The 23,898-nt window shown below is 39.7% G+C and overlaps 3 protein-coding genes across 4 annotated transcripts in view; 2 read left to right on the forward strand and 1 right to left on the reverse strand.

The window, feature by feature from the left end:
- Positions 1-440: 440 nt before the first annotated feature.
- Positions 441-23,373, reverse strand: hormad1 (HORMA domain containing 1). 2 transcript variants are annotated; one of them, XM_083890068.1, is made up of 16 exons: positions 23,232-23,373; positions 11,602-11,663; positions 9,298-9,442; positions 9,126-9,189; positions 8,403-8,439; positions 8,211-8,231; positions 8,034-8,060; positions 7,765-7,832; positions 6,582-6,733; positions 5,502-5,659; positions 5,019-5,087; positions 4,404-4,464; positions 3,761-3,813; positions 3,247-3,330; positions 1,480-1,518; positions 441-764 (listed from the first exon to the last, which is right to left on the reverse strand). In XM_083890068.1, exons 2-16 carry the CDS (start codon positions 11,632-11,634, stop codon positions 669-671), a joined length of 1,107 nt encoding a protein of 368 aa, XP_083746194.1. In that variant the 5' UTR covers positions 11,635-11,663; positions 23,232-23,373; the 3' UTR covers positions 441-668. The 2 variants fall into 2 exon arrangements, with proteins under 2 accessions (XP_083746194.1, XP_083746195.1); XM_083890069.1 differs by lacking the exon at positions 23,232-23,373 and adding an exon at positions 12,545-12,685.
- ensab (endosulfine alpha b) lies at positions 12,349-22,009 on the forward strand. The gene is made up of 3 exons (XM_083890101.1): positions 12,349-12,531; positions 16,312-16,434; positions 18,185-22,009. Exons 1-3 carry the CDS (start codon positions 12,475-12,477, stop codon positions 18,353-18,355), a joined length of 351 nt encoding a protein of 116 aa, XP_083746227.1. The 5' UTR covers positions 12,349-12,474; the 3' UTR covers positions 18,356-22,009.
- The window catches only part of mcl1b (MCL1 apoptosis regulator, BCL2 family member b), a 34,748-nt gene continuing 33,970 nt past the window's right edge, over positions 23,121-23,898 (forward strand). Inside the window, exon 1 of the mRNA XM_083890088.1 lies at positions 23,121-23,735. Coding sequence (XP_083746214.1) covers positions 23,240-23,735 — 496 coding nt within the window. The 5' untranslated portion in view covers positions 23,121-23,239. The remainder of the gene's footprint in view (positions 23,736-23,898) is intronic.

The following is a 23,898-nucleotide window of genomic DNA, read 5'->3' on the forward strand; positions in this document are numbered from 1 at the left end:
ATAACTAGACGGCATATACTATACAATCTTGAATGGGTAAAAAAACAATTTCCAAGAGAGGTTTAGTAATTGAATTAAAACGTGTTATTTAAAACATGCTTATAAGTCTTACCTAAAATATTGGGATGGTTCGATTCCAAATCTTCTCCTGTGAATCAGTCTTAGGGAATCACTGTACAAAAAAGAAGAAGAATCAATCGTATGACATATACATTTACTTTGTATATTATCATCATTTAATGCAACTGTATTGTACCTGAATAAAGATCACCGAAGTTTGATTCAGATCAGTATCCAGCTCCACGCCAAAATCTACGTATTAGCTCTTCCTATACAAGTATGGTTTTTTATTTAATGATGTCTTTTTTTAGATGAAGATAATAAATCCTCAATTAAAACCCAAAAGTCATTCGACATAAACGCAGGTTTGCTTTTTTATTTCGACTTTGCTGCCCTGCTTTGTACACAACTAATAGAACTGTTGAAGAAAACAGAGAGAACCTTTTAAAAGTCTGAACACATTTTACATCTGTTTCTCGTAAATGAACTGTTAACTGAAACGACGTCTAAACCGGTAAATATGAAAGTGTTTCCAAAAACCACCACCAAAAAAACCCCCATCAGTGTGAAGTGAGGCAGTGCTGCTGTGTTAGCACGGTGCTGTGAGGTCAAAAGCCTTCCTTGGGCTCGCTGAATTTGCGTTTCTTCTGAGTTGCTGACGTGGACCCTGTTTCCTGGCTGTTGGTGATGTCGTACTGAGAAATCTGACAACAACAACAAAGGAAAAGGAAACAAATATCAGGCACATTTCTGTCTGAATGTCATCCGCGCTTAAGTATCTGTGAAATGGCGCAGCATGTGTTTTCTACCTCAAATTCAAATCATCCTAACATTCTTTACTCATGTTTAAGTAAATACAAAATCATTTAAAACACAGAACTCTTATGTAAATGTGTTTTCTTCCCACTGTATTTAATACACTTCTCAAACATACTGTATATTCTAATTCTGGAAAACCTGTTATTGAATAACACACTTCCGTTCAAAAGTTTGGGGTCACCTATACTATTTTTTGGTGTTTTCCAGTTAAAGTCACACAAGTTGCAAAACGAGTAGAAAACTTTGCTAGAACCAGCATAGAACCAGCAAAACAGTTTTCATCTGTGCTAACATCATTGCACAAGGGTTTTCAAGGGTTTTCTAATCATCCAATAGTCTTCTAACGCCATTAACAAACACAATGTACCATTAGAACACTGGAAATGGGCCTCTATACACCTATGTACATATTCCATTAAAAACATTTGCAGCAAGAATAGTCATTTACCACATTGACAATGTAAAGAGTGTATTTCTGATTCATTTAATGTTATATTCATTGAAAAAAAGAGCTTTTCCTTCAAAAATAAGGACTTCTCTAAGTGAGCCTAAATGGTAGTGTACATGTGGCTTAATATTGATAACTAATTAATTTCTTACCTGTTTTTCTGCTGATTTGTTTACGACGACACTTGTTTCCTGCACAAACACATGGTAAGACACCCAGTTATTACTGAAGTAATAAGCATCACTTTCATTTCTTTGCACAAAAAAAAAAGCTTATCGTCACATTGATACAACATGTATTTGTTACAGCCCTTAAAATCTGCTCTTAACTTGTTTTCTGCAGGCAAATACAAACTCTCAGTATCTGTTTTTAACAAATAACTAGCCTACGCTGTCGGGGGCCGACAGCAAGGGGTATATCCGAGAACTTGTCCAATCCTCAACTTTCCAATATACCCAAGTATACGCACTCGCACCTGCCACTAACTGTTTTAATTAATTATTAATAAATTCAACAAAATAACTGTTAAATATTATGATATAATGCTGACTACACTTTATACATGTTCAAAGTATCCATATAAACCCCGATATTGAACACAGAATACCTGAACTCATAAATTTCTCTCTAGTTTTTAATAAAACTAGTTAACCTATTATACCTTGTTAAATATTATGAATATTAAAATGCTAACCACACCTGCCATATCTTCAAAGTGTCCAAATTTCATGAAAAAGCATACACTATGTTTATTAAATGTCATGAAAAAGCATACAATATGTTCAAACTTTCCATTCAATGCATTAATAAAGAAATAGAGGCTTAACTATTTTTTATATGATAATTAATACATTTATATTATAATGTAATAAATATTATGAATAAGTGCTAAATACACCCATGATATCCTCAATGTGTCCAAATGAGCTCAATAATAAAGAAAAAATGCCTTAACTACTTTTTCTGTGTTCACTAATAAGTAACTTATTATGTAACTATTACCAATCATAGCCAAAGTAATAATGATTGTACTTGTAGATAGTTGTTACATGAATCATTGTACAACATTTGAAGGCAATATCTCTATCAGTCTGGAAGATAAAGCCGAAAATGTGTTTTTAGCATAATAAATTAATTAATTTGCTAATTAATAATAAACTTACAGAGATAGGGATAATTCTCAGGTGGTATGTGATGCCCATGCAAAATTTGAAGCCAATACCTGCAATCCTTTGGAAGATACAGGCGAAAATATGGTTATTATATCATTAATTAATTAACTAATTAATAATAATGGTAGACAGCTCAAAATCAATAGGGATCATCTACAGGTGGTATGTGACCCATAAAAAAATAAGAAAATTTATTCTCAAACGCCTTTTCAGTTATCGCGTTAACGGCTAAAATCTGCGGACGTGGACGCGAACGTGGACGCGGACGACGACGCGTATGACGACGCGGATCTCGCGGATATAATTAGTGCATTCCAGTTGGGTCAGAAAACTGGGAATGACATCACACCCAAGATAGGAAAGTGTCAGATAACACGTGAGTTGAATTAACAAGCACACAAGTGCTGAAAAACAGTAAAAAGCTAAAAAAAAATTCAAAGTGGATGTTTCAGAGCAGAGAGTTTGAATGAGTTGACGAATTCTGACTTCCAAGAACAACTGGAACACACTAATATATAATATTGTGTTGTATTGAATCCTGGTCTAGCACATTTCCATAATAAACACGTAAGAATTCAAACACGTAGCATTGTGGGTACAACTGGTGCTATTTCAGCCACAGATAAAGACATTCTGTTTATGAGTGCATATAGACAGGGCTTCTAAGAGCGACGAGGTTTAAGGTCAACAAGCTGTAACGGTAGAGCAGAAAATCGGTGGCCGTTTGGTGCTAAGTGGTTGACTGACCATGGTGGAGGAGATGAGGCGTCCACTTCTCATCCTCTTCAGCCCAACCTCCATGTCAGAGGTCCTCTTCACCAGAGTGTCCACCTGAGAGAGGAGACATATGGTCCGTAATAACACCGACCTGACCTACGCATGAAGTGGCTCTTTTCTCAAGGCCAACAGTCACTCTGCTGCTGATTACAGCTTCTCTTTGGATATTTTAAAAACGCAAACAAAGGGTTTCAGCACCTCATGATGAAAGAAAAAGGGAAGTATTTAAAAACTTCCAACTATTACCCATCAGATATTATAAATATATAATCTGGGTTAAACACCTTAGTTGGTATATGCACCCATTCCCCCTTACCTTCATCCCTTTTCTATATTCCCACTCGTTTAACACATCTTGTTTTCTTTTGCTTTGATTCACCGTCGACCTCCACTTAAACAACGATGACCCGAGCTAATAGGATTAGTGAATTTTAATGTGCGAGTCGTGCACTCGGCAGCCTGACGGGATCACGTGACCACCTACCTCTGTGATGTCCTCGCAGCTCTTGATCTTCTCATCACAGATACTCTGGATCTCTTGAAAAGAAAATGAAGATGAAGAGTCTTTACTGTCATGTGCAGTAAAAGTCTTACTTTGCCCGAACTACAACGATGAAAGGATAAGATACACAAACATATACACTTACTAATGTAACTAAATGTGCCTTATAACTTGATGCCATTTGTTCATACAAATAACTCCCAGACTGTTTAACTTGTTTAAAGCTGGTGTAGACGACATATTTTCATCATTACTGATCAATAATTCCATAATAAGCTTTCCGCTTGACATAAATCAAGTGATCTGAGTGCAGATAGACCGGGTGGGGCGAGTCATAAAAATTAATATTTCAGATTAAAAGCATGTTCAGTAAGGCATTATTGATGAGGAAAATGTTAATAATTGCTTACATAATCCACGAGTAGATTTGTTGTGCACCATTTGCACAGATCAAGGTCTCGAAATGTAAGAAAATAACTGGTGCAGGTAGATATTTAAGGTGAGAATGTTTCGGAGATTTGTTAGGGCTGGATATTGCTCATTATTTTCTGAATAACATGTGCATTGATATCCTGCATTTTTGTGCACAGCCAATAAAGGAGATGAGAAGTCGTTCTGGACATACCAGGGTTATCCAAGTCTGTGTTTTCAGTGTCACTCCGCTCCACGTCTTCAATCACATGGCTCTAAAGATTTAAAACAAGTTATCAGTTAACACTGGGATCGAACATAGTCAAAACGCTGACAACAAGAACAAACAAACAACACCTCTGATAAAACCGGGTGAACTGAACTGCAGCCTCGCTTGCTTTTTGCAACATCGACCTTGATGTCAGCCACGCACGGCAGTGGCTAATGTGAGGAGATGTTTTTGCGATAACAAATTCTTGGCATCATCATCATCATCTGTCTATGAGAAGAGCTCCAGCCATGGCATTAGTGAGGTCAGTGTGATTTACTGTACGTGCTCAATAATTCACTGAGGCTCCGAATGGATGTTATAAAAACTGAAATGGCCATTGACAGGAAAAGGGTTCCCTGCCCCTGATGCCGAGCACACGTCCTTTAAGCAGGAATAACCTGATGTAAACCTGAACATCAATTTGATTATGACTTGATTTATGCATCCGTACGATAAAGTGAGTCAAAAGCGCAGCTGTGTATGAACAAATCATGACAGAAATGGCTTTGTCCCGCTGCAGGTAAATAAGCTTTATGTCTCCGTTGTTTGTGTGCTGACCTGTGAAAGGACGCCCTGCTCCTCCATCTTCAGAACCCACTTCTCTGTCACCTTAACACTCTCCTCCACCTGCAGAGATTGAGCAAATGGACAGAGTAAATGTGACTTCTTACAAACACTCTCGAGTTCACTTCACGGCCTTCAAGACGCACATGACTTTAGAATAGAATGCCTTTATTGTCATTATACAAGTTGTACAACGAGATTTACTTGTACAACGAGATTTACTTCGTAGACGACCAACAAATATCAAATAAATCAAATATCAAAAGACAAATGAAAAGAGGAAGACAATATTTGACAAAAAAGTATGACATTACATTGTCAACTATTCTGATCATCAAGTTCCCCAATTTTTCAGCTTATCAGATATACATATTTTCTGGTTTCTTTGACCCATATAACAAAGCAATTATTAAAGCTGAATAATTTTGGTTTGTGGTCAAAACAAGACACTTTGGAGGTTTAAGAACTGTCTTCCACCTGCTCCAGTCTGTGTCTCTCTGTTGCCATGTCCATCTTCAGAGTGTGGAAAGGGGTGGAGACTTCGCCCATGGTCAGTTTCACTGGCTCTCTCTCAAACTCCATGGTGGCGCCGTCGGCCTCCTTGAAGCCTGGTGGCTGATAATCCTGAGGGGTGACTTCAAAATAATCAGACAGACAAACACAGACAGACAGATTTTATATCCTGACTCAGTGCAAGGTACATGTGAGGACGTGTTTCTACAGTCTAACTGAATCTAATCCAGCAAACAGAGGTGGATTAATCTGCAGATTCTCAGAGATCGGCACTGTCAATAATCCCAGATCCCAGAACAGATACAACTTCAATGAATCAGTCTCAAAGGACAGTAAAACTAATTTGTGTAAAGAAATGCTTGTCCACATGTTAAACACTAGGGGGCAGAGTCTGTGAATTACAGACACAAAACTCTTTGGAAACAAGGAGTGAATTTCAAATTGCAACTTGATGTCTAAAATGTGACGTGTGCACAACTTCATCAGCGCTGTGCTTTTATTGGCTCATATTCACCTTGTTGACTGTCAGCAGTGAAATGACAAGATGACAGACACTGATGTTTATCTGGGCCATGTTACTGCATAAGTGCCTCTAATTGAGTAAGTAGTTATATAAGAGGCTAAAGACACTCTAACTATTGTTGTTTGTGATAACATCCAATACGCAGACATATCAGGAGTGCCGATAACCATTTAGTCTCTTCTGTAGTGAATTAACATATTTTTCATGTCACAGCCAAAAAATGTATAGTTAGAGAAGAGTGCAAGCATACAATTCAAGGAGGTAGCAATCTATTCGGTCTATTGTTGACTATTAGTCATATTGGTGGATTTTGGCGTGTTTGTCAATTTCCAAAAATACATTTTAAAGCCTATATTGGCCAATATCATGCCAGCAACATCGTGCAGCCCTAATTGAAATATATTGAGACTGTATGAAGACTTAAATGATAAAGATTTCTTTGTGTTCAAAAATGACAAACAATGTCCCTTTCAGCTGTGGGCCATATTATTATTTTAATTTCATTTTAATTGTTGCGCTACCGTCATCATAGTAGGCTAGCTTCATGTTGAGGAAGACGTTGTCCGGCAGAGGACCCAGGTTCTGCATCAGAGTGTAAAGCTTCCTCACCAGGAGGATGCTGGCCTTCTTAGTGTCACCGCAGGACATTGACGTTTCACTGTTGTTGTTGTGACTGAAACAGACGTGAGGTAGCGACATCTGTTCAGACATACAGTACTAACAGAATCGGAGATACTTAATCAATCCCCGGGAGGAAATTGTGTTTTGTTAGAGCTACTCCTACTAAGAAGAGGGGGGGGAACCCATTCACAGATTCATAGCCACATAACTATAAAAGACTTGTATAAAAAGAGAATATTAGCTGAATCTAATAAAATACCAATGTACGGTATATTTTAACGATAAAGAAAACATGTGGAACATCGGTCTAAAAATAACAAGTGAATTAAAATGAGTGAGTTGGGTTTTAACCTACTATATACAAGAAATGTACACATGCACATTGTATACAACACACGGAACGTACAGTAATTTAAATGACTATGCATAAGACTGTTAAAGGCACATAACACAAGTACCAACAATAAATGTAGACTGAGACAAGACCACATTGGAAATCTATTGTTGCAGCGTTCCTGTTTAAAATGTGGTAACAACACGATACAGGAGTTGCCTCACAGAGCAAAGGTCTCCAACGCGTGGCCTGCGGGCCACATGCGGCACCCTAACTGATGTAATGTGGTCCACCACTTCATCTCTAGTTAGACACAGAACATGTTGCCAAGATGAGGGAGAGACAGCACTAATTATTTAATTAACTAAAGGGTTAATTAATGTATTCATATAGTCAATTAGTCAAAAGCATAGTAAATAGAAAAGTGGGCATAGCCTCCCAAAGCCAATCGCAAATAAAACATAGAGAACTGTCACCAGGGGGTGACTCTGCTGGTTGCAAACGAAGACTTGTTTGAATGGAAGTTATATATGATATTTATTTATTTAGGAATACATGGACCTTCGGTCAACATGGTGCTGGTCAAATCGCTAATCTTGTGGCTTCGAAGCATGAGATTGTGTTACTTCCTGATGTGTGCAGCGATGATTCATAATATGTTGAGTTTTCCTACTGTTGCTGTGCCTTGCACTGATAAGAGGTTTGTTCAATATCTTGTTATCTAACAGTCAAGCACGGTTTACTTGCACCTTTCAAAGTCCATCTGCACTCCTTGTGCGTTGTACAGGATCCTGAAGTGGTAAAACTCGGTCACTTTCTGGAAGACAACACATGACAACTGACAAATGTGAAGGCATGGTTATTATGTACAATTGTCCCTGGCTAATTTTCACCACAGGGACAATAAAAGTATATTGTAACCTATCGTATCTACACGTGAATCAGAACAGTTATATACACAGCTCATAATCTGATGAATAAAAATCAACAACAGCAGGAGGTAACGTCTGTCCATTACCTGGGCACTGTCTCGGTCAGTGTAGATCTAAACGGAATGAAAACATCAGCAGCATGAACATTTCTACATTTTTAATATCAACATAATTATATCTGTAAAATGTTACACCCTTACTGTGTACAGTATATTAATTTGAGTTTAAAAAAAATGAGTCACTGTCAAAAACAACATACTCACAGACATAACAACAGACCGGAGCTGGAGGGGAAAAAAACATTAATTTTAATAACATTACTCACAATGACACACAAAGGATGATGTGAATCAAGAGTCACGTTGCTGGTTTCGTGAAATCTCTCATGACTATCTTTCATGTTACAACAGATTTTCTGTCTGGTGTGTGTGTGCAAAACTGTGAATATGACTCACGTATTTCTTCTGGATGGCTTCAAAACATCCCTGCATCCTGGAAGAAATTGACAAAAACACAGCCATTACGCACATCCATCCGTTATCTGCAACCCCTGTGCTTTGACGGGTCACGAGTGGAGCTGGAGAATCGCGTGATGTGATTTTCTGACAGTTATTACGTTTGTAGTTTGATTTTACACTACACTTTTTTTGACATCAAGTTTCAGATTTAACAAAATGAGACACCATGGAAATATGAAACACTCCAGAAGATGAGATTTACAAATATGCTTCTGAGATAATTATTACACAATTAATTACCATAGAACATAAAACAATCAAAAGGAGAACATTTAGTACTTAATAGGACCTTTCTGTTAATAATTTTGGGTCATATGTGCTGCATAGCGCACTACATCGTGAATTGCAGCCTTTGAGATTTGCCAACTACATTTTTTCAAACTGTGATTTAGATTTGTAAACAATTGACTGTTAAGTCCTAGCATGTGCATATGTGCAATATGATATAGTAGACGGGTTGAAGACTGTTCACTTTTACAACATGTGGAAGAATAAAGAACATAGTGAGACAAATTGAATAAATTTGGACCATTTTCTTGGTTTCTGAAATTTCTTGACAGGCTGCGATTCTTCCTGTAAGTTTCGACTGTATCTTATGACTCAAAGTTTCGACAGGAATTACATCCTCTTTGGCAATCAAGTATTTAGTAAGTTAATTACCACTGGACAATCTGACTGGCCCCGGGACAGCTGCGGTCCTCTCTAAGGATCATCACTTTCTGATCTGTGAAAGGTGTGAAAGGTGAAATCACAAGTAAGAATCTTCTTTGTAAACATTTCTTAAACTTTAAATGATGTGTAGACAAATATATTTCCAACATCTACATCTAACCATCAACATATTTGTCCCCATATGCTTTCTCTGGGAAAAGGCCTCGGAGGTATGTGATGCCAGACACTGCGATTGCCAGAAGCTTCTTTATAACGACCAGGGACTGCTGCTCTGTGAGAACCTGTTGAGGCAACAGCTGAGTGTCCTGCAGGAGAGAATCAAATGAATCATGCATCTGTGTGAGTACTTACTCATCACAGTTAACACAAACAACATCGACAGCTAACAGCTGTGTTTCTACAGTGAGACTACAACATAGTTCATCACATATAAAACACTTATGAGAGGGTAAATCAATGTTTGCACGTTATAAAATGTGGCCTCAGTTAAGTCTATGATAAATAAAAAGCATAAGAGTATTCATAACAAAGCTCCACCATTTTATCAGCTGTACTGTGATCAGATGGTATTCACCGGTGTGTTGACTATCACACCAATTATCAAGCCTCATTGCAAAAAGATGGTTAAAAGGGGAAATTAACTGCTGTTTTTTTGTGGTGGATAATGGTATTAAAGGTTATGTCATAGATATGTGTGATTACAATTGTCTTATAATATGGGGATAACGATAGTAATCCCCATATAATAATGATAGTGTGACGAGCTGAAAGAATTCAGTGGATTTTTATGATTCCTTCGTGTTACCGTCAGAAAAGAACAACGTATATAGCAACACAACATTTTGATTTTATTCAACAAAATATTTAAAAATGTTCCCTTGAAAACAACATCATTGAACATCAATGTGTCATTAATTAATATATAATACTGATGCTTTTTTCATTATGGTTTTCCTTGTGTTTGCATATTATATTTTCTTTAACCCTCTGGTGCATAGCGGTCACTACAGTGGACAGCTACTAAAAAGTTACTTTCTCTTTAATGCATTGGTTTCCGTGGTGTAAATGCATATCAGCCTCAGGAGTGCTCTCTGCTGCCATAGTCCATTGAAGTAATTTCAGTGGTCAGTCGGTGTAATTGCAGGTATATTTCCTCTGAATCCGAGATGGCCAATAAACGGCTATACCTGCCGACCACTGCTGGCATTTCATGTCAATCCTTCTATACTAGAAGAGCCCCAGTGGTAAGAAAAATATGATGATATACAGTAACATCTAGGGAATGATATTATCTGTTTGGAATATGAAATTTTAATGTCTAATATGTAGAAAATTACAATTAACCATGTGTCCAATGAAGTGGACATCATGCATCACCCAGTATATTTTTTAACACAAGTGATATAATTGCTTCACTGTTTCCTGCGACTGTTTTGATTATAAGTCAGTGTATAATTGTTATATTTATAAGCTATTCATTTAAAATCTATATTTTTGTGCAGATTAGCTGTATTTATCTTATTTTGTCACCCAAGTAGCCTGTGGGGTCAGGTTTGCAACAGGATATCACTGGCCCCAACTCACTGAGGTGAAAAATACAAACAAATGCAATGATGCTGCATGCACACAGAAGACCAAATGCATCTGCATGCAATGCTGTCTGCCACTGTGCCCTGGATGCTTTGCGAACTTTCATACAGCTGAGGTGTGATGAAAATAGAAGTGTTCGGAGATGCAGAGACTAAAATATCAGTTTGTGTTTTCTTCCAACAAGGGCTTGGTAATACTGTCCTGCATCCTTATAGAACTGTGGAGACTCACAATAATGTTTCTCCTGTTGGGGATGGTTTGACACATTTAGGTGTAAGATTCACAGCTGTGAGTGGCATTGGTTTTCTTATTCAGGCCTAAACATTGCACCTATACAGTGTTGAAATTTCCCAAAAAAATGCTGAAATGTTTTTCAAAACATAAAAAGAAACAAGGGTTTGTATATTTACAATAGAACACAAGTTAATTAATTTTTACAGTAAGTTCACAATGTTTTATGTTGAGTGCTCAGGCGTATGTAGTCCACTGGATTGGACATGTCTGTAACTTTATGAAAAAAATCATATTTTTGTAAAAAAAAAAAATCATATATATATACACAATTCATATCCTGAGAAGAACATAATTTATTTATAATTTATGCATCAGAGGGTTAATGAGCATTTTGCAGTGCTATCCAGAAAAAAAAGGAGCACCAATAAAAGTAAGTAAGAGTCAAATAAATAACTAATAACATCCCACCACAGGATGAAACATACTTGGTACACCTATTTCATATTGATAAAGAGGTACAAAGGACCCTGAAACTGAAATGCTTGAAATCCTTGGCCTGTAGCTAATCAGATTGTTTGCAGAATTTTAAATCATTTAATGTACCTTTACACACCACATTATTACTTTCATTACTACTTACCTGTGAGGTTCTTTGACGTTGTACACAGGCCATTGTTTTCTAGAGGAGCCACAAACAAGGAGCTGCAAAAAAGCAAAGACGAGTGTAGTGAGGAGGTTTATTAAGGCACTTCAAGCTAACCCTGGCTAGTTTAGCACACTTACATTACTCCACAATTATTGTACAGCTGTGAACAGCCATTGCTAATTGTCCAGTTAATTTACCTTTAGGCGGCCACCTGCTGCACTGACACAACGAGCTGGTACTTACCTGGAAGTGTATTTTACCATAAAACAGACTAATCACTTTGTACTGATGACGTGAGGTTAAGCTAGCTGATGACGTAAACGAATCGTTCCCGCTAATTATTTCACTGACAGGTCAGAAACAAGAAGCTCATATCAAAAACTGACTGAAAAAAACAACAATATTTGCCGATGCCCCCCTTAAATTAGTGTTGGGAAGAATGTTTATTTACTGTAATATACCTCATTACATATGTGTTTCCCAGATGATTTTGTGATTGATTTGGGTTGATGCAGTGCGGCCTCCGCATCGCCCCGCCTTCGCACTGCAATATGTAAAGTCATTTGTCAATAGCCTGTCAGTCGCGGCCAAGCAGCGCCTTGCACGGCATCCTATTGGCTTTATGTGAAGCCTTGGTGCTTTACTATTGGCTACTGTACATGTCAATCACAAGTAAGTGCCACCTATCTCTCCTTCCAGTGGTGATGTCACACCTCGTTACGCCATTTTTGTTAGGGAGAGCAGTCGTGTTCAGAAAAGGAGGATAAGGGAACTGAGCACAGGTACAGCAATCGGCTCCTCTAACATCACCTCGTTCTGAGTTGTCTAGGACAAACAAGACACTTGCTTGTCCGCCACACTCGTATAATGTCGTCAGAAAACCTGGACCCGGACACTCAGGTGGACTACGAGGACGAAAAACAGGTGGGTTGCTCACTGCTGTCTTGATGTTGTTGGCTAACCCACCGAGCGTGCTAGCAAGAAGTGGCTAACGTCAGCTAGTGTTCGCGCTGGGCTCAGCGCTGCACCAAGACAGAGGGGGACAACCCCCGGGAGACACGTAGAGCAGAGAGGAGCTGGTGCTTTTTTTCCCCAGTCGCTGCTGTCACAACACACAGCCAGTTACCACTGTGTCACTTTGTTTTGTCTCCTGCCTTGTGTCATTGGCTGGTGAGACCACAGCAGCTCGGGCCTCATTGGTCTGTCCTCTGGGGGTGGGTGAAAGTGTGCGTGTGTGTGTGCGTGCGCGTGTGGGGTCTAACAACGCAGGGTTCGTATACAGACACCGAAGTTAGTTATTTTACTGAGTACGTCCTGTGCAGGTGGAACCACATGCAGTGACATAAACAGTGTTTTTGTTCCAGATGCCCCATAGTCAATGTTCTGACAGTGGCAGCATCTGCAGTGGACCTCAGTGCTTCAGATTTACAGATTTGCAGATGCTATAGCTCCAGCACATGGACCAGGATCACAGACTGTGTCGTTTTGTCTGCTAAAATCACCGTGGGTCACGTTTTTTTAGGCCCGGTAGTTTGTTTACACACTAGTTAGCAGTTCAGCCAACACAAGAAAGTGCAACAAATAAATGTCATAACCAGAAAAATAACTCACCAAGGCCCACAGTGTTGATATACACTCTACATCTCACAAGATTAACAATTGTTTAAATTAAATCCTGTATCTGAATTTGTGTCAACAAAGATTGCAACAAAAACATATTGAGTGCGTTTACATGCACACTAAAAAACTGATTACTGGCAATAATCAGGTAACTGGAATAAACCGTTTATGGTGTATACATGTCTCTAAGAAATCAGATTATTGACAGAAACCTAGGTGTGTTAAAAATCAGTTTATCGGTTTTCAAAAACCGATAAACTGTCCGTTTACATGAGCACTTGAATAACCAGACAACTACAAAAACTGGACAATAATCAGTTTTTTAGTGTGCATGTCAATGCACTCAGTGGTGACAATAATAATCACAACTTATTAAGGCAGTAATGTTGATCACATTACAGCTGCAGCAATTGATTGATCAGTGACGTAGTAATGAATGATCACCACCTGTTTTGGTAAGATTTATCGATTGAGCATTTATAAACAAGTTATGTGAGTTCAGATTCTTATATATGATTACTACATTCTGGTTTCTCTGCTTTCACTGTAAATGGAATATCTTTAATTGAGGCTATTTTTTAGGTTTGGGAAGGGGTTAGGTATAGGCTTCACAACTATTGGTTTACTTGATAAAATAATATAGTAAATAAAAAAAACGACTTAATGCTTGGAGCAGCTATCTGGACTTGGGGTACTATGAGTTGATGACTTAAGGGGAGGTTCTAAACTCTTGCCTAATTTTGCAGTCGATTTTCATTTAGGCCAAACCTAAACCACATGTAGACAAATTCTGAAAATGACAAATTACGACAGCACCTCAACCCACTGACCCCGAAACATAGCTACCACAAAAGTTTATACATAACTTTCATCAGTATTTTGCAATTTTTATCTATACTTTCCCACTGGCATCATTAGATGCCCTACATTGTTCAGTTTGATCCAGTAGATGCATTCAATACACAGTAAAAGGGATATTTCAGCTTTTCCAAAGTGTGTTTATATGCGGTATTGATACATACTCAGCTGTAGACTTTGTTTTATCTCACTTTTAGATCGCAATTTCCAGCAGGAAAGTTACGATTGTGTGACTGTGAGTTTGTGAACTGCTCACTCTCCTGCACCAAAGTTCATCGGAAAAAAATAACAATTCATCACACCACACAGGATTATTGAGAGTTTGAGTTTCAGTGGTTTAAATAGTTCGGATTTACCTAAAAATACAAAAACTTGTCAAACGAGGCAGCACCAGTTTCCTGCGCAAGCTAATTTAAATTTCAAAAAACTTTATCTTTGGTGTGGGAGAGTGAGCAGTTTACAAAGTAGGACAAATGTTGTCTCACAGTGGAATAATGCAATGAATATATTCCTAAGGCAGTGTAAGCTGGTGTAGAATTGATTAGGTGAGCCTTTTGTTAAGTGGCTTAAATCAGTTATTCCTGCTGACAGCCATGTTTTCACCAAGAGCAAAACTGCCAGGTCCTAGGCATGGTGGGCATGCACAGCACAGTCAGCCATGTCTATTTTCAGTACCGCATGCAGCCAAACTTCAAAAAACCTGATCTATCCCTTTAAGTGGCATCCAGCTTCAATATGGCTATGAAACAAGCAGGTACAGTAGATCTCCCTGAGGGGATTTCTACCTTGCAGGTTATGTACCATTGGATTTGCAGTTTCCCTGCTGAATATAGTGGCTCATAAAATGTCTCTTCATGGATTCAAGTGAATCAGCACCCTCAGTTCTACATGAGGGGGATCTCTTCATTGGGTTCTGTCAGTGTCCTGAGTCACATTTCATCCTTGCCCCAGCAAGCTTTGCAGGCCAAGTGCCCGATCATCCTTCTGTATAGTGGAAGTAGGCCTATGCTGCCCACTGCTCACTCCAGGTGTACGTGCAGGGAGTGTGCAAGTGATCTTTTTGTAGTTTGTGCATTACAGAAGTACATGCACTTTATACACATTACTTTGTGGGTTATTTAGCTGAAGGACTTGAACGACAGGTCTCTGACAAGTTTTGTTAGTGTTTAGTCTGTGGCAACAACATGAGTATCCACCTTAGGCTTGTGTGACCTCCTCTTAGTGACATAGTAACGAAAAGGTGTTGTCAAGTTATTGTTTCTAGATGTAGAAAAGACAGAACTAGAAAATGGGATTGTCAAGATATATCATTTAAGACATTGTGATTGTCGTTTTTAAGATGTGAAATTTATTTGACATTATTGAGTATTAGTAGTAGTAACACACTGAAACACCACACATTTGCCAAATGTGTGCAGTAAAAGCCCTCCTTGCTGCAGCAGTGAGCAGGATTCAGTGTTACCTGACTACTCGTGGGTCTGCATGATCACGTGACCTCTCACTGGCATCCTCCCTGCCACACAGGTTAGCCGTGTGCGGTGATGCTAGGTGATGGGTAGAAAACATTGAGACAGCAGCCTCCACAACTAAGTCTTTGAAATTGTTTTATCCTTTGCTCTTGCTTGTATGTTGCACAATTTACCTGTCTGAGTGTTTACCCAAGTAAAACAAGAAAAAGCTTGTTTTCCCTGAAACATTTAGTCAATTTTGTTATAATCTGGCAGCAACAGATTAATGAGTTTTGAGCAGACAATTAAAAGCAAATGCTTTAAGGATATCAACTATAGCCATGTAATTATATTTATTGTCATAAATCCCCCAAAATATGGTAATAGTGTCAGTGTTCATCTCCATTGTGAAGGTTGTTTATAAATGTTATTTATCAATATAAGAGTCACATATCCCAGCTCTTTCCACTTCTTGAGTTCCTTTAATTCAAGCTTTGTTGTTATATTAGAGCCTGGATTAGAAAAACCTTCATGCTGTGACTCATACTATCAGAACTGGCAGTTTCAGTTCCCACAACCATTTTTCTAGAGCAGTTTTAATGTTTTTGTAGAGTGAAGCAGCCCTCGAGCTGCACAGTTCTTGTGTTTTCTGCAAAATAAGTCGCATTTTTGTCCAAATAAATGAGCCCCTGTCACAAAACCAGCTGTTCCAGTTGTGTTTAAACCTGTTTAGTGCAAAAACAAGGTTGTTTATGTCAGTTTGTTATCGTCTGCTCAGGACTCCCAGGAGAAGAATGCAAACCCGGTGAAGGCGGAGGAGGCCAAGCTGAAGGCCAGATACCCCAGCCTGGGCCAAAAGTCCGGAGGCTCAGACTTCCTCATGAAGAGACTACAGAAGGGGGTAGGTGGCTAATGGTGGGAGATGAAAACAGGTTGAAGACATGGGTGTATTTCATTAAAAAAATCACATGTTTTATCCCCACTTAAGATCATAGAGCCCACACCCTGCTCCCCCACTTTTCCACTATCTGTTTTATTTTGTATTTGTACTTTTTATTTTTTTAGCCTGGCTAACTTACAGTCTAGAAGTGGATTGACTAACTGTGTATACTGGATGATCAAAATTGGATAGGCCTACATACAAACAGACCACTGATGTGGAATTGCGTATTCAGAAAAACAGGTTTTCTAGGAAAGATGGCTCCTAAAATTAGTTTCCTGACATTCAAGTTGAGTATTGCATCTTAAATCTAAAAGGTAGACACTTGTTTTGACTTTTTTTTTTATACCAAATAAACCTTTCTGATTCCAGTTTTGTTTTTCCTGTTGTCAGTTGAGCTCTGGTGAATCACTGACCCTTAAACAATCCACTGGTAAAACTTAAAAGACAGCTGCCCACTGCATACCTTTATTTCTTTCCCCATACCCTGTGATCTGTTATGTATTTTTTCTGTATCGTGCAAATAAGCGACCTCATGCAGGCGTATAATGACATGTTTCTACTCGACTGCAGTAGATTTCACTGTGGAAAATAGTGTATGTCACTCATCCGAAATATGAAAAACACAGGTTTCTTTTTTGAGCCTCCATTTGTTGTTCATTCTCCAGTCCTATAAGGCTAAATGCATCCAAGCAGAGAGAAAAACTCATTTCTGTCGTTCGCCAATGCAGCCAGATCCATAGCATCTGAAATACAACAGCCTGTTTGATGGATTGTTTTTATTTGTAATTTGTACAGCAGGACAAATCACACAGAAGCATCAGTCTTTCTTTCTTTCTCTCCTCTCTCACTTTTCCTCAACTGGAGAAACTGTTGCTCTCTCCACCTACATGTACTGCGTATATGCTACAGAGAGCTTCCACCTCTGGAGACTGCTGAAAGTCATTCTGGGAAATCACTGACAAGAAGTAGGAGTCGTCGAGGCAGGAGGAGGCTAGAGCCAAAGAGCAAATTGCAGTACTTCATCATCAGTCCCAGAATGAAAATCAACAGAGAATGATGATATCGAGCAGTTTGAGGATCTGAGAGTTGACTTTGTGTTTTGGTGATTTGAATCAGCACAAGTATGATTCTCAGATTGATTATTTCATTAACTGGTTGAAAATAATCATATCCCAGTCCATCTTTTGCTGGTCATTTTGTCTCTCCTCCCTCCTGTATTCCAGATTAAGAAATGCACTGTATTTAGAATGTAAAGAGACAAATGCCTGCCACTGTTGCTTAACTGCAGAGGCTTGCACTAAAGGTAAATGATAATAACACTCTTTATTTCATGACATCTGTTGTTATGCTCAGGGACGCTCAAATCCATCATATAAGGCACACTTGTACACAGGATTTTGTCCTTCATCTTTTGTGCCAGGATTTGTCTTTTTTTCCACGTTCTCAGCACTGATCTACGCAGAAACTACGCAGACTCAGTGCTTCTCCAGTTTGAGTCCTCACAGGCACAACACACAACACTTTCCAAATCCACTGGTGGCTACACGTGCACATTCCGTCGCTCAAATAATACAAGGACATTCAAATGAGGGGGGGGGACATCTGCAGAGAAATAACCACAACTGGAACTGAACACTGAAAGTATGACCTTGCCTTTAGAAAACACGCACAGGAGTGATATTTGCCTCTTCTCTCTTTTCCCACACAGCAAAAATACTTCGACTCCGGCGACTACAACATGGCCAAAGCCAAGATGAAGAACAAACAGCTTCCCGTTGCGGGGCCTGACAAGAACCTGGTGACTGGCGACCACATTCCCACACCGCAGGACCTGCCACAGAGGAAGTCCTCCTTGGTGACCAGCAAGCTAGCTGGCTAGCCGTCATCATGCCAGAAGCAGCCTCCCCCCACCCACCTACCCATCCCTCCCTCACTCCCTACGGGGCTCCCAGCAAAGGCTTCCCCGCAAAAGTCCTCACCCGTGTCCCCAACACATCCACCTCTCCTCCCTTCTCTCTTCCCCTTACATCCCCAGGCGCCACTGGCTTTAACATGACAGGCAGAGTTGTATAAGTTAAAACTCCATTTGCTTGTATGTAGGTGGGGTGGGAGGAAGGGAGGGAGGGATGGATGTTCAGGCGGCCCACAAGGTTGCAGTCTTCTCTACCTTCCCACAACGCACCGCTCTGCGCACTCTGTTCTGCCGCCTCCCTCATGTCTTGGTGTTCGGTGTTCCAAGATGCATCACAGTAGGTGTGTGTCATCGGGCAGGGGTTGGATGGGGGTGAGTTAATGCACTTTGTATTCTGTATAGTTTGTTTTTGTCCTTTTTGTTTGTTAGTTTTTGCATCCTTGATGACACCAAAACAATGTATGTAAGGGAAATAGGAACCATGATCGCAGTGTGTTCTTTGATCTTCGCTGGTGGCAGGCTACTGTGGCAGGTGTTGGAGGACACGTGTGAATAAATGCTTGCATACCAAATCTGTGAGGGTAGCTGCCTAGATAAAGAGCTGTTGAATGGAGGCCTCCTCACATCTCATCCTCCATTTACCTTGTGTCGAACAAAACCAGTGGTCACCTGCTACAGCTCAGCCAAAAAGGGATTTTGAAATGCCACCTTTTCTTTTTCTCTCTCTGCCCCTTTTGCTTTAATTCTCAACTCCTTTTGCTACTGTTCTCTCTAAATATGCTGCATGATTGTAACATGTAACAAAAAAAAGACATTTAATATGTTTTCTAAGGGGAGTGGGGCACCTGCTTAGTAGTAGGATGCATCAAAACAAACACAAGAAGCTCTGAAATGTCCGCAGCCTCACTTCCTTGCTTTCCTTTTTGCTGTCCTGACAATCCATGTGCACACAGTCTTGTTCGCAGCCCAGGACAAGAGCCAGCTGAGTACGTCCTCGTGTCATTTTTAAACGCTGGGACCCCCTGCCAATCTCTGACTTCAGTCTGAGTTTGGTTCCTGTTGAGTTGCATTGAGATGTGTGTTTACTAAGAGCCTAAAAAGATTTTTTTGTAGGGGGGTTGGCGCCCCTTATAGAGTGTACGCTTCTGTAAATAATACTCCAACAAACAAACACATTAGTTTGTGATAAGCTCGGCGCTTTTAGGACCGCTAGCATGCCTGAGAGAAATGGTAGTGCTAAATTGACCCACTTTGGATCAAATACTATGATTTCTGACTTGTACTTTACCAACCAAATTTTACCCTGCAGCTATCCGGCTCAGAGACGGCAGATGTGTGCGTTAGCGTCTAATCCTCATACTGAGCTCATAGCGTGGTGAGGCAGGCTGCAGCCCGAGCTACTCTGGCTCACACTGACGTGAACGCCAGCCCCGCGACGTCTTACTTTTCCGTAGTCTCTGAATGCAATTTAAATGTTTGTGGTTCCCCGTGAAGTGCAAACATGTTTTTCAATGAAACTGCCCAATCCCAGCACTAGTCACAATAAAAAGACATTGGTAGGTAGAGTCATAGACTTTGAAGTCATAGTTTCCATTTTTGGTACTGTTGAAAACAACAGCTTATTGTTGCAACGACTTAAGGATAAAGAAAAAAAATGGATGTTTGTTTCTCATTTGACACTTTCAGAATATGACATGCAGACAAAGTGGTTCCCTTGACATCAGCTTGTATAAAATACTAGATCTTCGAGTATAGGCCTTAGTATGTCCTTGGAACACAACCTTTCTTTTTCCCTCTCAAACTCGCACACAGACTGATTTTGTGTCAGAGACGGTAAACCGGCAACCCGATTGGTGCAGGTGTCGGTGCAGCTCTCCGACGATGTCACTTGCAAGCTTAAAGTGGGACGTTTGCATGCATGTAGTCATGTGCTCACTCTAACACTTGGCAAAGCAAAAGAGATTGTGTAATATGCGGTGAGGGGGCAGAGTACGAGTGGGTGCTCCGCGATCGAGTCCCCACCTGTTAATGTGGTTCAACCTCTGAAACGGGTCACTGGAGCGATCACCAAAATAGCCAAATTAAAACCTGCGCAGCTCCACCCACGTGTTCAACGGTGGAAAAAGTGGATCCTGGCGCTCGCTGAGATATATACTGCTTCAGGGAACCTTCACTAATGCACACTCCACCACACAGACGAGGTGATAAAGTGCACGCACCATCACATTTTCAGCCTTGTTTGTTTTTCAGTGAGATTTTAAACGTGTCAAATTAGCGGTGGGGTGAAAAAGACCTGACCTGTACATGTTTGTGTGTGTGTGTCACGGTGCTGTATGACTGCACTGCTTTTTTCTGTTTGAGCTGTTGTAAATAACTGGGCAGAATTCTGTGTGGTTTTTTTCCCCCCGCCGCCATCTGCTTTTTACTCTTTCATAGCCTGAGCTATTTTGGATTCAATGGTTCCTCTCCTTTAAGTTAAGTAAGTAACACTACTTCTGCTCTATGTTAATGTATGGCAGAGGCTGATGTGAATCTGTATCATATGAAAATATGTGTAAATGCTGCTGATTCAGGCTAAGACTAATGTAAGAGTTGATGCCCTGTAAAGAACGCATATCCTCTCGAACCTACAAGTCAGACTCTCCTCTTCCCGCCCAAGTATCTCTCTATCAGACTCCTGTGAACTTCAGTGCAAAGAAAATGTACTTTTATAGATGCATTATTACAAACTTGGTCCAACTATCGGTCTGTGTAGAAAGAAAGGAAAAACGTTGTGGGTGGCTATAATTGACAAGATGCATTTGGGACAGATAAAGTGATGTCTTTCCTCTTCAACTTAGACTGGGACAAAAAACAAATCCTCTTGAATATGTCATTGCCACACCGAGCACCTCGGTTCCTCGCGCTCCTGTTGTCCTTACATGAAAGTCAATTCAAAATGTCTTTGTCCTCAATTATATCAACAATGTCATACGGATATGAATGAACAAGCAGACAGGAGGATATACCAACCACGATGATACAACGTGTAGTGTGAGATTACTACAGCAACTAAGACGACAACAAAATCTCCCAAACATAAAAAGTGTTGAGCAACGGAATAGGCCTATATATTTTAGTTTTGTTGTGTTTTTGACGACAACGGCAAAACAGGAGTTCTTAAACGCTACTTGATGTTGGACTTTGCACGCAGCAGTTCAACGAGAGGAAAAAGCAGGGTATGTTTAAAATCCAACACACAGGGTGTCTCTCGTTCAGCTACGACAAACATGTGCCAGAATGTATAAAGAAATGACAAGCTGTGTGCTCAAAAGTACTATTGAGCTGCTTCTTTTTTTTTTTTATAAACCATAAACTGATCTCTTGTTGTTTTTTGCAAGTGGATATGTGTTATTGGTTTGTTTGTTTTTCTTGTGTTCTATTATTGCATAATTACTATATTTCATCCTGGCCCCAGATAACTGCGGGGAAATCAAGAGAGAGAAAAAAAATTAAATAATAATGATAATATGGGTTTACATGGAAAAAAAAAAAGAGGATGACTGGAGAACACAAGGATGATTTTAAGAATTCAGAGAGTACAGACGTACTTGGAATGTTTCATTTGTGTGTGGGAGTAGGTGAAAGGATTTTTGTCAGTATTTGAAATAAACTTTTACATGAATAACACATCCCTGCTGCTGCTGCAGTTTCATCAAAAATAGTGATTATTGTGTCATTATCAATAATCACTGATGTGTTTGTCAGCGATGACATGTAATAGGTGACCACATTTACGGGAGTACATCTTATCTACCACTAGGGAGCAGCAGAGTTGTGACAATGTTCAACTACTGTAGTGGTAAATGGGTTGAATATTTGTAATTTCCTCCTATAATAAGTGTTTTTTTGTTGTTTTTTTTTAAACATCCAAATTACACTTAAAACCAACTTGGGTAGTTTTTACATACATAAAATCATTGAAAATATGTAAAAAATTCATCCTTTATTATATTTATTATCTTGTATCTTGTATACAGTGAAGAGCACACATGCACAATTGACTACTGATATAATTGTTTACTTTGAAAGTATTTTATTGAGCTATTTTACATTTATTTGACAAAAACGTTAGTATTCGTTGAATACTTTGATAATCGATTATTCGAGTGATTTCTAAAGAATTAAAACCAGTTTCTGTGATTTTTCAGCTTCTTAAATGTGAATATTTTCTGTTTTCTTTGCTCAACATAACAAAGATATCATTAAAAACTAAAATTGTTTTGGTTTGTGGACAAAACAAGACATTTGAAAGCATTGTCATTTCCAGGTTTGACAAACACTGATCAATATTTATCAGCATTTTCTCACGTGTTATGGACCAAAGGATTATTAGAATCGTTAGTTGCAGCCCTTAAATGTTATTTTCACAGCTATTTGGCCCCAAAAAAATGGGATTGTGGGTGTACCTTTATAGATCCATTATTAAACTTAATCCAACTTTAATCGACAAGAACAGACCAGAGCTGACATCGACAAGTAGTTTTCCAAAAGAAAACAGGAGGATAATGTCTGATAAAGTCTTTTTAAACTCCAAATTACTCCTAAAACCCACTTGGGTAGTTTTTAGAATGCTAAAATGGCCGATCGTTGGTGACTGACGTAGCTGCGCGAGTGACGTCCTTTGCTACGTCACTCGCCCACTACCGTATAAAGACTACTTCACTTCCGCTGGTTCGCAGTGTGGAAACGACTTTTGGATGATATGTGATCGCCGTTTTTCGGACTTGCTATCTCCAGAACTCTCCTATCTGAAATTCAACCACAACAACAGCGACAAAGAAGAAGAAACTTCCACACTCACCGACGAAGATGAGCATCACTCCAACGAAGCGGACCGCCTTGAATGTTACAACCGGAGTTATGAGCTGCTTTATCCTTCCTCAAAATGGAGGCGTAGCGAGAGCGATGGACTACCAAGGTAATGCCTCCTCTCATGTAGCCGCAACATCTCCCATGGATAATCACAACGGGAATGTTGGCTCCACTGTTGATAACCCGAAGCGGCCGAAGAACTTGCAAGTCAACACGGCGAACGGCTTCGTGGCCAAGGCCCGCCTGGAGGACAGCGAGGTCGACGTTGGCTCTTTGCCGTGCACCCCGGAGCTGCAGCCGGACACCGAGCTCCACGGTCCCAGCTGCACAGCAAGTGACCACGTACTGGACAGTGACACCAGGCAATTGGTCACGCAATTCCTCACAGACTTTACCTTGAGCTCTGCACCTCGGTGGAGGGAAAGTAAAGCGCTAACGACGATGAAAAGAGTCGTGGACAGCCTTTTGGAGAAACACCAATATGCATATAATGGTAAGTTGCTACCTAGCATAGCTTGTTAGCTCTAGCCAACGGCTGTATCCACGCCATTGAATCCGCAACGCAGAATGCACGTTTTCCTTTAAAAAAGCGGCAGCTGCGGCAAACCTTTACCATTCTGTTAAAAGATAAAAGGCAACGAGGCCAATTTGGAACA

This window comes from Microchirus variegatus, assembly GCF_963457635.1.
Source record: "Microchirus variegatus genome assembly, chromosome: 1".
Lineage (NCBI taxonomy): Eukaryota > Metazoa > Chordata > Actinopteri > Pleuronectiformes > Soleidae > Microchirus > Microchirus variegatus.

What these genes read in the sequence shown, in the direction of transcription:
- hormad1 (XM_083890068.1), bottom strand. Translation starts at nt 11,634, where the DNA reads ATGGCCTGTGTACAACGTCAAAGAACCTCACAG. An exon ending in CTGACCGAGACAGTGCCCAG is followed by an intron (nt 7,833 to 8,033) that starts GTAATGGACAGA and finishes GTTGTCTTCCAG; the next exon opens with AAAGTGACCGAGTTTTACCA. An exon ending in AGAGACACAGACTGGAGCAG is followed by an intron (nt 5,088 to 5,501) that starts GTGGAAGACAGT and finishes CAATCTCTGCAG; the next exon opens with GTGGAGGAGAGTGTTAAGGT.
- ensab (XM_083890101.1), top strand. Translation starts at nt 12,475, where the DNA reads ATGTCGTCAGAAAACCTGGACCCGGACACTCAGGTGGACTACGAGGAC. An exon ending in ACTACGAGGACGAAAAACAG is followed by an intron (nt 12,532 to 16,311) that starts GTGGGTTGCTCA and finishes TCGTCTGCTCAG; the next exon opens with GACTCCCAGGAGAAGAATGC. An exon ending in TGAAGAGACTACAGAAGGGG is followed by an intron (nt 16,435 to 18,184) that starts GTAGGTGGCTAA and finishes TTTCCCACACAG; the next exon opens with CAAAAATACTTCGACTCCGG.